The 14,988-nt window shown below is 45.5% G+C and overlaps 2 protein-coding genes across 3 annotated transcripts in view; one reads left to right on the top strand and one right to left on the bottom strand.

The window, feature by feature from the left end:
* cUnh19orf44 (chromosome Un C19orf44 homolog) overlaps positions 1-8,641 on the top strand; it is a 15,273-nt gene extending 6,632 nt beyond the window's left edge. Inside the window, exons 3-11 of the mRNA XM_080506324.1 lie at positions 626-765; positions 867-970; positions 1,883-2,288; positions 3,348-3,639; positions 5,022-5,122; positions 5,821-6,193; positions 6,276-6,326; positions 6,790-6,956; positions 7,877-8,641. Of these exons, the coding sequence (XP_080362450.1) occupies positions 626-765; positions 867-970; positions 1,883-2,288; positions 3,348-3,639; positions 5,022-5,122; positions 5,821-6,193; positions 6,276-6,326; positions 6,790-6,956; positions 7,877-7,966 (1,724 nt within the window). The 3' untranslated portion in view covers positions 7,967-8,641. The remainder of the gene's footprint in view (positions 1-625; positions 766-866; positions 971-1,882; positions 2,289-3,347; positions 3,640-5,021; positions 5,123-5,820; positions 6,194-6,275; positions 6,327-6,789; positions 6,957-7,876) is intronic.
* A 195-nt stretch (positions 8,642-8,836) lies between these two features.
* akr1a1b (aldo-keto reductase family 1, member A1b (aldehyde reductase)) lies at positions 8,837-14,170 on the bottom strand. Of its 2 annotated transcripts, none has more exons than XR_013936852.1 (8): positions 13,944-14,170; positions 12,792-12,887; positions 11,878-11,997; positions 11,647-11,798; positions 10,594-10,989; positions 10,226-10,417; positions 9,503-9,589; positions 8,837-9,094 (listed from the first exon to the last, which is right to left on the bottom strand). XR_013936852.1 is itself a non-coding variant. In XM_080506260.1 (8 exons), exons 2-8 carry the CDS (start codon positions 12,870-12,872, stop codon positions 9,029-9,031), a joined length of 975 nt encoding a protein of 324 aa, XP_080362386.1. In that variant the 5' UTR covers positions 12,873-12,887; positions 13,944-14,170; the 3' UTR covers positions 8,843-9,028. The 2 variants fall into 2 exon arrangements, 1 of the variants encoding a protein (XP_080362386.1); XM_080506260.1 differs by having other exon boundaries at positions 8,843-9,094; positions 10,345-10,417.
* Positions 14,171-14,988: the final 818 nt, after the last annotated feature.

Below are 14,988 nucleotides of genomic sequence, written 5' to 3'. Positions count from 1 at the left end.
TTGATTTCAGAAACAAACCACGTTGTACCCTAATGTCTTGTTTCTGCAACATTGTTAGTTTGATCGTTTATTGACGACGGTGTTCTTCATGTGAGTGTTTCCTGGAAATGTCTGCGGTTTGAACACGGTGACCCGTCGGTCTTTACGGTCGCCTCACCTCCGCCGTGAACTGCAGCCAGAGCTGAGAGGCCTTCGCTCAGTGTGAGGAGGTTCACCCACGGCCTGGGTCCCTCCTATTGAATAGTTATTATTTGCTATTGTACTTGAGTCTAATCTGTTTTACAAAATCTGCATTTGACTGTTGTGTACTGTTAAATGTGTTTCATCTGTTGTAAACGCCGTACCGTGTGCCAGGCCACTCTAACAAAGAGATCTCAGTCTTTAATGGGTTCATTTCCTGGTTTAAATAGTATGAATAAATAAACAGGCACAGAACTAGACATTTTCTAGAATATGGTACAAATCAGATACAGTGTTGTTATTTTGAGGACTGTACCGGTAGTTGTGTGTCGTGAGAGTTGGTGTGTTCTCAAAAAAAAAAAAAAAAAAAATACATATATGGCCCATATCATGTGATACTGTGAAATAAAGTGAAATATTTTTTTTGGACTGTCCTTTTTCTTAGGATCTGTGCGAAGCTCTGTCAACTCCAGATCGTTGGGTCCTTCATTCTCCGACCTGAGCGAAGAGTCTTCGGTCAGTTTGGCTGCAGAACCCCAACCTTTGAGGTCCGCGAACGCTGGAGAAACCCGAAACGGATCAGAGGTGGTGGTGGAGGAGTTTTGGGGGGGGTGGGGGGTGGCGGCGTAGGTCATAGAGGTGAACTCGTCGATAACGTGTCGTCTGTGGGTTTTGTGATGCTCCAGGGTCTCGGGCGGCCTCAGAGCTCTCTGGGAGGACGGAGCAGATTCCTGAAGAAACCGCCGCCTCCGAACGACGGCAGCCAATCACAAGAGCGTCCCGAAGCCAGGTGAGGCTCTCCAGGCGGGAAATCAGACGAAGTTTAAAACCAAGTGCAGGTTGACTATTAGAGGAGACACTGATGCTACTTAAAAGTACCAGTACTAACATTTAGGTAATTGCTTTACAGAGTACCAATACAAGTACTTATTATTATTATTATTATTAGTAGTAGTAGTAGTAGTAGTAGTAGTAGTAGAGAGCTTTATTCCTCCCCAGGGGGAAACACAAACTTACAACAGCTCAAGGTAAAAGGTGCAGAACTTATAAATTAAGGAATTAAAATATGTAAATATCTAAACAAGAGCAAAAAAGAGCACAAAAAATTGAATATGTAAAAATAAAAAGTAAAAGTAAAACAATCCAGTAAAAGGAAAAAATCCTCCAAAATGCTGTTAAAGGGATCATATCGTACAGTGTTTCTACACTTTCACAATTAAATCATAGGGTGATCAGGGTGCTGCCACGCGCTCCAGCTCGCTGTCAATGAGTGTATCGGTCATGCTTTAATCATGTTTCTCCTCTTCCTTGATATTTTAGCAGAACAGAATCATTAAACACGAGACGTGACGTTAAACTGAGATGTTCGTCACGCAAGTCTCCTGTTTGAGACATATCATCAGTCGTGTTCCTTTGAATCGTATTAACAAACATCATTTCCAGTCGTGTCTTACTTATTTCACTCTCACTATTAAAAACGCTCTCATGCTCTCTTGCGCAGTATCGGACCGGATAGCTGATACTGGTCCAAGTATCGGTACATCCCGAGTTACGATGTCATTAAAATAACCCAAGTTTGAATCAGGAAATCCAATATAGAATGGAAGCAACAGCACTGATCACTACGTGGTGAAGGAATAGACGAGAAGCAGGAGGAGCGAATGACCTGTTGTCTGAATTTCCCTCCTTGTGTCCGGGTCAGATGCGCGCCCTCCTGCTCCTCTCAGCGCTCGTCGCAGGCCGCCGCCCTCAGCAGACTGGCGGCGATTGAGAGCCGCATTCGAGTTCGCAAGCAGGCCCAGGGCGAGGGGGTGAAACCTGCCGGCACCCTGACCCGGGACACCTCACCCACCCAGTCTCCACCGGCTCCGGAGGACTGCGCTCCCGCCCCCGGCGGCGAGCGCAGGGTGGAAGGACGCCACTTCCCGAAGGACAAAGCTGCTCCCCCGGAGGGTGCGGGTGTCGGCGTCAGGTTCAGGGCTGCCGGGCCGGTGAAGGCGAAGGCGACGAGCGGCGTGAGCCTGGAAAGCGATGAGGAGGACATGAGGATTTTGCTCGGAGACTCACTGGGTTCGTCTCCCAAATCCTCCGTCGACAAGCAGGAGCAGGTATGTTCCCTCAAGGGTTTGTGGACTCATTTCCACACCCTCATTTCAGTTCGGGTGGCTTTTTAACGTTCGCTTTTTGAGACCTGATCAAAAATCGGGCCGTCTTTGCGACAATCCGCCCCCCGAAAAGTGCCAAAAACTCAACATCACCGCGTGCAGAGAGATCAGAATCAGAATTTCCTTTATTGTCATTGTAACAGGTACAGCAAAATTTCATAGAAAGTTTGGGGGAAAGAAGATCGACAGAGCGGAAAGTGTTCCGACTGCGCGATCGGTTTTTCGCCACTAAATTGACACCACATCGCAAACACGTCTGCGGCCGTCGACACGCTGGGCTGAATCGATCGAAACCTTTCTCTGTCTTTTTTGGGGCGGGAAAATGATGTTAACTTATATGGAAATGCTGAAAATGATGTAGTTTTCATGCTGGGCCACTAGTGGGTGCTGTTGTTAGTGTTTTGTAATAAAATAACACATGCACACAGAGAACAAAACACTATAAACAGCACTGGGAGAAAGCGGCCATTCTATTTTATTTCTTGTCATTCCAATGTGCTTTTATAGAGAAAATAGAAAAGCCCAACAGATCCGCATGAGCGAGCAGGTTTGTTTGCGACTGTGTAAAAGAAAAACTCCCTCCAACAGGGAGAATTCTGCAGACCGGTTGGGGTGAAAGGATAGAGGAGAGGAAAGACAGAGATAGACTTGGTGGGGAGAAACATACAATACTACAGTGCTACATATATATATATATATTTTTTTTTTTTTTTTTTAAATACAGTAATCACAGTGATCCAAATATTTTCCAACTGCCATGAGATTAAACCAGCCTGAGCAACGACAGAGCAAAAAGCAAAACAATCACAACAATGATAACTAAAGCAAAAACCAAAGAACAAAAAACAGGATTTTGATCATTGAAAGAACAAATGGCAGAAAATAAGAAAAATCAGCAAATCTCATCAATGAGTGGAAGTGTGTGTGTGTGTGTGTGTGTGTGTGTGTGTGTGTGTGGTTTGTCCACTGGATGTGAACCAAAACGTTTCTCATCTCACGCAGAACTCCAGCCGAAGCCGTGCGAACTCCACGCCTCCTCCCGCCGCTGCCTCTCGCCGTCGCCCCGACTCGCCTCCTCGCCGACAAGCTTCCCCCTTTCGATTCGCCGGCCAGGACCGGGTCTGCTTCAGCCCCTCCGTGATCTCGCCGCTGCCGCCTCCCGCGGAGAGGCCCGGCTCCTCCGGCTCCTCCGGCTCGCCGTCGTCTACGTCGGGTCGCCGGACGGCGCTCTCCCTGGAGGAGCTCTTCCCCGCCGAGGAGCCGCTCAGCCTCGCCAGTTCAGTCTCCTCTGCAGGTGAGCGGCAGCTCATGCTGTGTGGTTTTGGCCTCGTTTCAGATTCAGCCCGCCTCTGGAAAAACCTCTTCTGTGACCTCCGACTGCCTCGAGAAGTTCACTGCAGCGTGTTTTTTTTTTTATATATATTGCCTAAAGCAGGGGTGCCCACACTTTTCCAGCATGCGAGCTACTTATAAAACGACCAAGTCAAAGTGATCTACCCACTGCAAAAATGCAAAACGTATATTTATTTTCAAATATATTGAGGATTCTTTATACGTGCAATGTATAATGATGTACCTTGCAAAACCGTATGAGCCAATATTGTGCAACACGACATAATTAACTATGGACATTTTTTCTCCCCCACTCATGTTTGGGGGGCTTCAAATTTGCGGTAACTCGCTTGACGAGCTTGTTAGTTTTGCCACACTTACCATCGTCATTTGCGCATGCGCGGTGACCTAAAGGTCAGAAAAATTCAGCCGTCATCTAATGCTGCATTCGATTATACTCGTAATTCGGAAAGGTAAATCAGATTCTTTACACCAGCGTCTATTTTTTTTTTTCTATTGTCATGCGATCTACTATTATACTACCTTTGCGATCGACTGGTAGATCGCGATCGACGCATTGAGCAGCCCTGGCCTAAACTATTTGCTCGCCTGCCTTCACACATCAATGTGAACTTGAGCGACGACCCGTTTTTAAACTAAAATAATTTAATACGACGTATAGGTCCACCCTACAGCTGCACTTTCCACAAGGTGTCGGTGTGTTTCTGATGGACATTTTTCACAATTTTCACAACTAGAAGGTTCTCTGCTCGAATTGATTAATTCATATTGAGGTCAGGACTTGGTGCAGGACGGTCAAACTGGACTAACCAGGACTTTCTGGGCTTTCTCGGAACGTCTCCAAATTGTTCCCACAAAGTTTGGAGCATGAATTAGTCTAAAAGGTCTTGGTTTCCTGAAACGTTCAGAGTTTTTAATCACTGGACCTTAAAACAACTCCACACTATAACCCTGAAGCTTTTTTTTGTATTGTCCCTGGTAAAACGTTCCCGGAATGTGTTATAATGGCGCCACCTAGAGGTAAAAAAAAAAAAAAAAACTGTAAGCTCGCAGACAAGTATTGAACTCATTGAATATTTCATGTGATTTTATTCATTCATTTTTGTTAAACATGTATGGCTTGTAAGGCGAACAGATCTTGGCAGCTTGGGGACTTTTACCATTTTAAAGTGGCTTAAAAAATAGATTTATTTGGAGGTCGTAGCCTTGATTAATATCATTTCAGAGAGTCTGAAGTTAAATGATTCACATGCTTAAGCTTAAAAATCCTGAAAACCGTTTGTTGTGTTTTACTCTGCTTCATTAAAACGTTTATTTTCCCAGACTTCATGATAAATGTGATGTCGCTCGACGAGCTCGTGCCTGCCGCCTTTGGATCCACTGCAGAAACGGCCAGACATAAAGCGAGGAGCGAAGAAAACAAGGTACGATTCACCCGGGAGGATGTAGAGATGTTACACGTGTACTTCCTCCTGTTGGTGCATTTTTTTTAAAATTTTACTCCTGTCTGACCAAACACACGATGGATTTAAAATTGCAGCAGGTTGAGATCAGTCTATAGCTGAATCAGAAGTGGATCATTACTCTCACTACATTGACCCTCATGCCTTCGCGTCACCGTCAACTGGTCCAGGGTGTTTTCTAGGAAGGTCAGCAGTCGACCTCCTGAAATGATCTTTATCTACAGCAGGGATCTCAGGCCCCATTAACGCACAACCAGGTTTTTTTTTAGACGAAACGATATTTCCCCCCCTCTACATTTCTAAAACCAAACAAAAAAAAATCTTAATCTCCCTGCATATTCACCGGGTTCAGAGCTGCTATGACCATGCCCAACCTGTAGGGGGCAGTGTGGCGAGAAGCATGAAGCCGTGAGTGCCAATCAGAATCCTGGATTCCAATGGAGAGTTTTTCTAAATCTCCACTGTGAGTTTTCAGGGATCATCGTAGCTGGTTTACGTGTAAAATGCGCAAACGCTAAGAAATATCGCAATTTTTTGAAATACCCAGGTACGTTACAAACGCAGCCTGTATGGATTTTGATGAAATGATGATTTGTTCATCGTTGCTCTTATTTGTTTTGATCCTTACTTGTCCCAGTGATGCCTGTTGTTTATTTCAGAAAGAATCCAAGCAGACCGTCACTGCATCCTCAGACAGGCGAGAGGTTGAAGAGGAGGAGGAGGAGGAGGTGGAGGTCTACCAGAGTGATTTTGAGAGTGAGAATCAGTCAGTTCAGAGCGCCAGCCAGGTTTCGGAGGAGGTGCAGGGCGCCGGAGGTGAAGAGGAGGCGTCGGCAGTCGGCGGTGAGGGTTCCTTCACCTCCGACGGAGAGACGGGCGACGACTACTCGAGCGCCTTCTCAGAATGCAGCCGGAGCCGAGACCCCAGGGCGTCGGCCAGCAGCCGGACCTGGAGCGGACGGGCGAGGAGGACGTTCAAAGAAGCGGCGGTGCAGACCCAGCCTGACCCGCCGACACACACCGGGTGGTCTGGTCAGTGCTCTCTCTCTCTCGCTCGCTCGCTCTCTCCTTGCTCAATTCTAAAGTCGGTGTGTGTCTTGTTTTTAAACCCCAGCAGGCGTGACTCCACTGCTCCCTCACACACTGCGAGCAGAAACAGTGGAAAGTAAGAGCTAAAGAAACACACACTGCACAGAGTATTCGTACTTTACGTATTCCCCATATGTTGTGCAAAATAGTCGGTTTATATCAATTCTTTTTTGCTGCACCTGCATGTCTGATGCTTTACAGTTCTGTCTTTTTAACAGTTTGCTTTTATCTCGTGCTTATTTCTCAGTGCCCATGTTCCATTCTGTGCTTTACTTTGTGTCTTATACCCAGATATTTTTATATTTTTTCTTACTTTTCTTACTATTCTATTGTATTTTATAATATTCGTATGAACCAGATTGCTGCAACAAGACAATTTCCCCTCGGGGATGAATAAAGTAATTATCTATCAATCTATCTATGTAACAGGACCTCCGTGCTTCATACATCTGTTTAGATGTTTATATTTTCGCTGCCACGGCTGCAGTGTGTGATGTTTTGTTGTCGTTTGTCTTGATTTTTTTTTGTTTTCCTCCCAGCCCTCAGCACCGTCAACCCAACTCTATTCACCCTCAATGAGATGCTGAAGCAGCAGCTCGCCTCGATCACCGGCTCCTTCCAGAGCAGCCGGCAGCGTCACTCCAGGACGCTGCAGAGTCTGGAGCCGCCAGACTACCGATACACAACGCTGGAGGACGTGCAGCAAGTAATGCACCTGCACCTGCACCTGCACCTACACACACACACACACACACACACACACACACACACACACACACACACACACACACACACACACACACACACACACACACACACACACACACACACACACACACACACACACACACACACTAAACTAATGATAAGTGAAGGCTACATATTGCTGCAAACCCCTACACGGCCTCTGTATATCCATCTCTCTCTCTTTCCCTGTCTCTGTCTCTCTCTCTCTTTCCCTGTCTCTGTCTCTTTCCCTGTCTCTGTCTCTCTCTCTTTCCCCGTCTCTGTCTCTCTCTTTCCCTGTCTCTGTCTCTCTTTCCCCGTCTCTGTCTCTCTTTCCATCTCTGTCTCTGTCTCTCTTTCCCTGTCTCTCTCTCTTTCCCCGTCTCTGTCTCTCTCTCTCTCTTTCCCTGTCTCTCTCTCTTTCCCCGTCTCTGTCTCTCTCTCTCTCTCTTTCCCTGTCTCTCTCTCTCTTTCCCTGTCTCTGTCTCTTTCCCTGTCTCTGTCTCTCTCTCTTTCCCCGTCTCTGTCTCTCTCTTTCCCTGTCTCTGTCTCTCTTTCCCCGTCTCTGTCTCTCTCTCTCTCTTTCCGTCTCTGTCTCTCTTTCCCTGTCTCTCTCTCTTTCCCCGTCTCTGTCTCTCTCTCTGTCTCTGTCTCTCTCTCTTTCCCCATCTCTGTCTCTCTCTCTCTCTTTCCCTGTCTCTGTCTCTCTCTCTCTTTCCCTGTCTCTGTCTCTTTCCCTGTCTCTTTCTCTCTCTCTTTCCCCGTCTCTGTCTCTCTCTTTCCCTGTCTCTCTTTCCCCGTCTCTGTCTCTCTCTCTCTCTTTCCGTCTCTGTCTCTGTCTCTCTTTCCCTGTCTCTCTCTCTCTCCCTGTCTCTCTCTCTTTCCCTCTCTCTCTCTCAGATGGTGAAGAAGCGTCGAGCGCCCACACTGAGCCTGCAGGAGGCGCTAGAGGAGGTTCTCCAGGAGATGAACGACTGCTTCTGCACATGACGGCTCGTCCGCCTCATCGCCACTTTGATTTAAGACTTTTGTAAAAAAAAAAAAAAACAACAACTCCGTTTTAGTATTTTAGTTGAGTTTCTCAACTGAAACACAAGTCATTTCTCAAACTTCTGAAATAACATTTGCAGATTCAAGTCTCTTGCGTTTGAAAAGAACTATTCAACCATTTGAAACCCGCGAGTCAAGCTGACTCTTAAAATCTAGGAAACAGTAATATAAGCGATGTGCATATGATGCATGTTTTTCTCCAGATAAATCGGATTTTTTCAAGAATTGGACCTATAAAGGATTAATGGATCGGGAGACGCACCACTTTGTATAATATACCTTTAATATTGTAGCCCAGTGAGAAAGAGTCAGTTATTTTTTTATTGCTTCGTTAAAAAAGTTATGGGGGGTGATTTTATTTTAATGGTGAAAACTATTTTTGTTTCTGTTTTACTAATAAAATAAAACACTTTTACAAGGGTTAGAGATCCACAAACCAAAAATCGACCGCTACAGTTGTTTTTCCAGTTATTTTACTCATTTTTTGTTTTTTTTCAATCCCACCAAAGCGCTTGTAGATTGGCCACGTGTATTATTCATATCTTGGTTTCTATTTGCCCAACTTTTCGCAAAAAAAACAAATTGCATGAAAATTTTCAGGGATTTCAAAGGTCACACGGAAATTGTAAAATGTGTGAAACAGTGATAGCATGAAGCATTTCAAACCACAAATACCCTCGTAATCAATTGGTTTCCATGACGACAAATGCAACGTTTCTCGTTTGGTCTGCCTTACAGTCGGACTGACGCGGACATTCAAACGGGTAAAGGGAGACGCTCGCAACGTTGGAAGTTAGAAAATGTTTAATAAAAAGAATCACACGTACAACACGTATTACAGTCTCACCACGTTTCCCAGTCGCCGTCTGCAACACTAGATGTGGAAATGAAGCAGGGATTGACCGGTTGTGGGCAGAAACGGGGAGGCGAGGATGTGGCGTGGCGGGTTGCGGGAGGGCGAGGCGGCGTTGAAGGCACAGAGTCGGGTGGCGGCGGAGGTCGTCAGTAGGGGTCGTTGAACGGGTAGTGAGGATGTCCTGCATCCCTGGGAACCAGCTTCCCTTCCACCTGGAACACCAAAGACGCAGAGTCACGGCGGTTCTCCGCTTTTACATTCAACTGTTGGGCGTCACATGGAGCAAATTAAATAAAAATTTTAAAAAAGGGCAATGGAACAATAGTTTATTTGAAGTGTTTATAGAGGTTTATGCTTCAGGGCACAAACTTAAAAAAAAAAAACATTGAGACTTTATCGGGGCTTAAAACAAATGAAAGGCAGAGGAGCATCAATAACAGGAAACGGATAAAACATTTATTCAACAACATACAATAATTAGTCGCTTCTCATTTTGTGTGACAGCTTGAATGTCTCCAGTGGGTCAAACACTCACCAAAGTAAAGTAAATTAATGTAAAAATGCTGAACAAATTAAGTCTAGCTTGATGTGTACAAAGTAAAAGTTTTGTTTAAACTCACTTCAATCATTGGTACGATGTAGCGCCAGCCTTTGTTCAGTGCTGTGATCATTTTCATCTCCTCTGCATCCAGGGTGAAGTCAAACAGCTGAACACACACACACACACACAGACGTTTGATGTGAGCGCACGTCTGAGGTCCCGTTTCCATGACAACACGAGTGAAAACTTTCGCATTCCAGAAAGGTTTTTTTTTTTTTTTTTTTTTTGAGGCAACGTTTTGAAAATGATGTCCGTTTCTACAGAAAAGCGGGAAAAACGACATAAATTTCATGTTGGGCCACAAGTGGGTGCTATTGTGTGTTTCTGGAATGAAACCACACACACACACATGCAGCAGAGGAAAATACGCTATAAACTATGTTATTAACGATGTGAGTACAGAGACTGTCTAGAGGACAGACCACCAAGTTGGATTGTTATTGCTGTGACTGTCAAAATAAAACTCCCAGGAGACTGACACTGGACGAAAACGTTGTTTTTATTGTTCATCTACTGAGCATGTGCAGAACAGCTAGTTACTACCGACTGTGGTACACATGACTGATAGCAGCATTTCAGAAAAGTTAATAGAACTTTAGTCAACGGCCTTCGAGTAAAGAAGTTGCCTTTTTGTTATACGAGATCAAACATCGTTTAGTTGTTGGGCGTTTGGCGCTCTGTTGTATTATTGTGTCTCCATTTGATTAACTACCAATAAAACCCTCACTTCACCCAAACTCACCCTTCTCTTCGCAGAGCCGGGTCGTAATGAGCAGTTTTCTTTTGAAGTTTCGTTTGCAGTGGCGCAAGATCACCGTTGTCATTGGAAACGAGGCCTGAAAGGAACGGGTCGGCCCTCACCTGAAGGTTCTCTTTGATGCGCGACTCCGTCACACTCTTGGGGATTGCGACGACTCCTCGCTGCGTCTGCCACCTGCACAGAGAGACGTTTGCGTCACGGTACAAGCCGCCGTAATCAACAAGTATGTTGAGTTTTCATTGTGTTCTGGATATTTCACAGTGATCTGTCGGCAACGGTGCCACATGATAAAGGCAGATTTTGCTTTGATGTTTCATTATTACTGATTTAGATCAAAGCGTTCCCGTCACCTCAGGACGATCTGAGCAGGGGACTTTTTGTATTTGTCTGCCAGCGAGGCCACGGCGGCCTCCTGCAGCAGGACGGGCTCGTCGGGATGCTTCCAGGCGCGGTCGGGCGACCCCAGGGGACTGTAGGCGGTCAGCACCAGGCCCCGGTCCCGACAGTGAGCCAGCAGCTCCACCTGGGCCAGGTAGGGGTGGCTCTCCACCTGGAGGACCGTGGGCTTGATGCTGGCGACGGCGAGGAGATCGTCGATCTGCCTGCTGTTGAAGTTGGACAGGCCGATGGAGCGGACCAGGCCTTTCTCCACCAGCTTCTCCATGGCGGCCCAGGTCAGCTTGTAGTCCACCTCGTCGTACAGCATCGTGCCGTCCTCCCGTTTGGGGAACGGGACGTCACCCCGTCTGAGGGACACGAAGGAATGGAGCCGAGCGAGTTACTGACACAGTGAGAGTGAGCTACAGCTTAAACTGTTTTTTTTAATGCAGAACAAAATCTTTTTGATTAGAATTATCTTTAAGAAATCTTTATTTGCCGTGTTATTTCACTTGACGCTACTATTATTGTGTTTCATAACATCTTTTTTTTAACCTTCACTGACAAAAAGTCAATTATGTTTTTGTCTGCATCCATTTATTTATTTATCGGTTCGTATGACAGTATTTAAGCAACTTTTCGCAAAAACCTATAAACTCGAATTGCATGAAATCCAAGGAACAATCAATTAGATTTTGGGACGTTAACACCCAACCGTTTCCTAATAAATCCTCAAAAAAACGTGAAAAACTTTGCCGTACAAAGCGGATGAGAGAGGCACCTCATGGAGATCAAAGAAGATCGGCGTCTGTCGCCATAGAGATGCTCCCTGCTCAGTATTTCACACGGTGATGTAGCTACCTGACCTACCAAGTTAGCGTCGATATGAGCTAACAACTATCAGGCGAGTGACGCCAACTCGGTCCCACAAACAAATGTGGCGTTGGCGGCGATCTGCACTCTACCGAGTGTAGCTCTATTTTTGGACCGATGCGTTTCCATTCCGATGAAAGAGCGAGACTCACTGGAAGGCGTGGGGCCAGTGGATGAGGTAGAGGTCCAGGTACTCCAGCTTCAGGTCCTTCAGGGTCTTGAGGAGCGCCGGCTCCACGTCCTCCGGGTGGTGTCGGGTGTTCCACAGCTTGGACGTGACGAACACGTCCTCCCGCCTCAGGGGCTGGGGGGTGGGGGGGGGATACACGTCAACGTCAGCTTGGAGACGTTGGCCTCCAGCTGTCGGCGGCGTCTGGACTCACCTTATCGGGCCCCAGGGTCTCCTGCAACGCCTCGCCCACCTCCACCTCGTTGCCGTAGATGGTCGCACAGTCGATGTGGCGGTAGCCCGCCCCCAGCGCCCAGACCACCGCCTGTTTCACCTGCGACGAAGCGGGGAACCGAGACAGAATGTGCAGGTGGGAAAACTGGTCCGGTTGGGGCTTCGGGCCCGTTTTGCGAGCGAAAACGCTAAACCGAACTTTCTGGAAACGGCTCCCAAGGTGTAAAATTTTGAAAACATGGACGCAAGTGGTTTATTTTCAAAGTGTAAATAATTTGTCTGCTCAAATACACAAAAAAACTTTTTGTTTTTAACTATGAAAACATTTTTTTTATCTGTTTCAGCCAATCGGTGCAGCGGATGCATCAACCTTTGAACGTCCTGATATTGAGGGCGTATTTTTCCTGGCGACTGCATAACTTCAGGTTTCTTCTTCTCTTTTTGAGCTGTGGGAATGGTTTGGACGAGCTGCAACCAGCAGGTGGCGGTAGCGCAACTTCATTCATGCTGTTGAGGCCGTCATTCATTCCCCTTCGTCCCTTTGGCGAAATATCTTGCGTACGGAGTCGTAAAATAATGTCTGTAGCGCCGCCACTGCTGAAGGCTTTTAAAGCAATTTCTAGCCATTTTATATCTATATCTTGTTCAAGAACATTTTAAGACCTGGAATAAATATTACATATTGAATGAAAATTACCTTGAAAAGTCTCTCTTTCTCTTCAGATTATGATGGATTGAAATAAATTACTAACTTTCTTTCACACCCCAATGGAAAACATTGCTAAAAGTGGCATCGGTGCATCTTAAAGTGCAGTCACTGGGAGAAATTGGCAGCTAAAAAAAAAAAAAACGCGATTTGAAAAGCAGGTAAAAACAACAAAGTGCAGGGTTTACCTTCCCAGGCTCACTCTTCCATGTTCCAAGTCCAATCAGGGGCATCTTGCGCCCCGTGTTGAGGACGGCAAAGTCATTCATGACTCTTTGAAGCACCTGGAAGGAAAAAAAATTGAAATACAAGCAGAACCGTATGAGTCTGAATGTCACCGAAACAAGTCAGGAGAAATGGACTGAGTTGAAAGAATCCCTGCTGATGTGTGTTTTTCAGAGAACAGGAAGTACCGACGAGAGGAAGAGGGGAGGGCTGCTGACTTTGACATTTTCCCCCTAAAACGGTCGCCGCCTACAAAAGTCCCCAATTATCCTCTCTTCAGATCAACGATCACTGATGAAGAACGTCACGTCAGATCAGGTCGAGCTGAACCGGGGATGAACAAATAACCTGCTGCAAGGCTTTCCTCTCCTCTGCAGTGCAGCGGGAGAATCTGAGACATTTTTCTTTTTAATTTTCCCTTCTGGTTCTGCAGGTTTCTTCCAGTGCTGGCTCACACGGAATTGTTTTGTTTTTCCTCAGTAAAGCTGCCCCAGAATGACCAGTAGTGGACCTGGCTGGTATTTATTTATTCAGAAAATACATTTCTCTGAACTGTTCCAGTAATACAAGAGAAATTTTGTGGGTACGTCCGAAATGGACTATGGACCTAAAAGTGTTATAAGGCTTCCTCAAGGAGTTGGTGAAAGGCGATAACTTCTTCTCCACAAAACACTTCCGGGGTTTAAGTGAAAGTCCATAGATGAGGAGAAAGGAGGGAGTGGGTGCGCCCCTGTTGCGTTTTGCGCCCTGGGCTGTTGCCCACTTGGCCCAGAGCAAAATCCCACCACTCCTCCATTAACGTGGAGCCTTAATATACAAGGCGCTTGTCTTTTGTTCCGTGCTGGATCGAATCAGACCCAAAGCACCCAGGTGTTGGGAAGTTGCCCTGCCAGCAGAACCCCGTGATCCGTCACAAGGCTCGGTGGAAAAAAAAAACACGTTCGCAAGCAGGTAAAAGCGACGCGTCCAACAGTCCTACATTCCTATTTTCTTTCTTTTTTTATTATTATTATTATATATATACATAACATGGTCTGCTCGTGGAGGAGAAGGCCAGTTTATGATAATAAATAATAATAATTAAAAAAAAACCCGAGTCATGCCGCAGTTCTTACCGGACACTGGAGTGGAGAGCGATGCGGAACGACGAGCCGTCTGCCCGGACAGAGCACGTTTCACCAGCGACAGGGGGAAAGCAGCGCGTGCAGTCCAGTCACCGGGTCACGAGCACCTCGTCTCCTCGTGCAGCCGCAGCACGAGCAACACTTCTAGTCCGCTGGCAAACCTTCAAACACACATCCTGGTTTTTTTCACGTATTTACACCACCGGTTTTTTTTTTCTTTTCTCCCCCACTTCCGGAAGATGGTGCCGCCGTTTCCGGTTTCCCAGTACTCCGTTTTAAATAAATACATTAAATTAAACCGTATAATAATAACAATAATAATGGCATTATTACTAGTATATTATTATTATAGGTCGTAAATCTACAGAAGAGTATTAGGGCCACTCAAGAAAAGAAAAATTTTGGCAGGTTAAAAAATTTCTAAATTTAATGTCAAGATTTTATTTTTCACTGAGGGAAAAAGTCAAAATAAATGTACCTATCTTTTTCTTAATACAAACTGTCTCCTCATCATTTGCCCATGGATGCCAAAATAATCACATTAAATACTTAATTCTAATTATGACTATATAGGGTTGCTTATTGCTTTTGAACATTTGATTTCAAACAGGACTTCCTGGTTTAATAATAGTGCATTTTATAAATAGGCTATGAGCAACCCCGGGATCTCTGCCAGTGTCTTTCATACACGGTAAGAAGTCAGTGTGGAGAGCAATGCAGAGCTGCACCCTGCACCCTTCAAAGTCCTAACACAGATACAGATAATATGTCACTGTGTTTATGAAATAAAGCCTATTATGTAGTATAGTTTCACCAGCTCATTAAACTGAGCCAATGCATTTTTGCAGAAGCACATGGGCTGGCTATTGCCATCACAGCTTGGCAAAAAAAATCTCAGCATTGTATTTTGACTTTCTTTCCTCCGTGAAAAGAAAAATCTTGACATTGAATTTCAACTCTTTTCTCACATTGCAATATTATTTATTTATTTATCCTCAGATATTTTTTTCTTGAGCTTTATTGGCCCTAATACCGT

Source organism: Blennius ocellaris (assembly GCF_963422515.1).
Source record: "Blennius ocellaris genome assembly, chromosome: 12".
NCBI classification, from domain to species: Eukaryota; Metazoa; Chordata; class Actinopteri; order Blenniiformes; family Blenniidae; genus Blennius; species Blennius ocellaris.
Note: the sequence above shows the minus strand (reverse complement) of the source record. Positions and strands in the feature narration are given on the sequence as shown.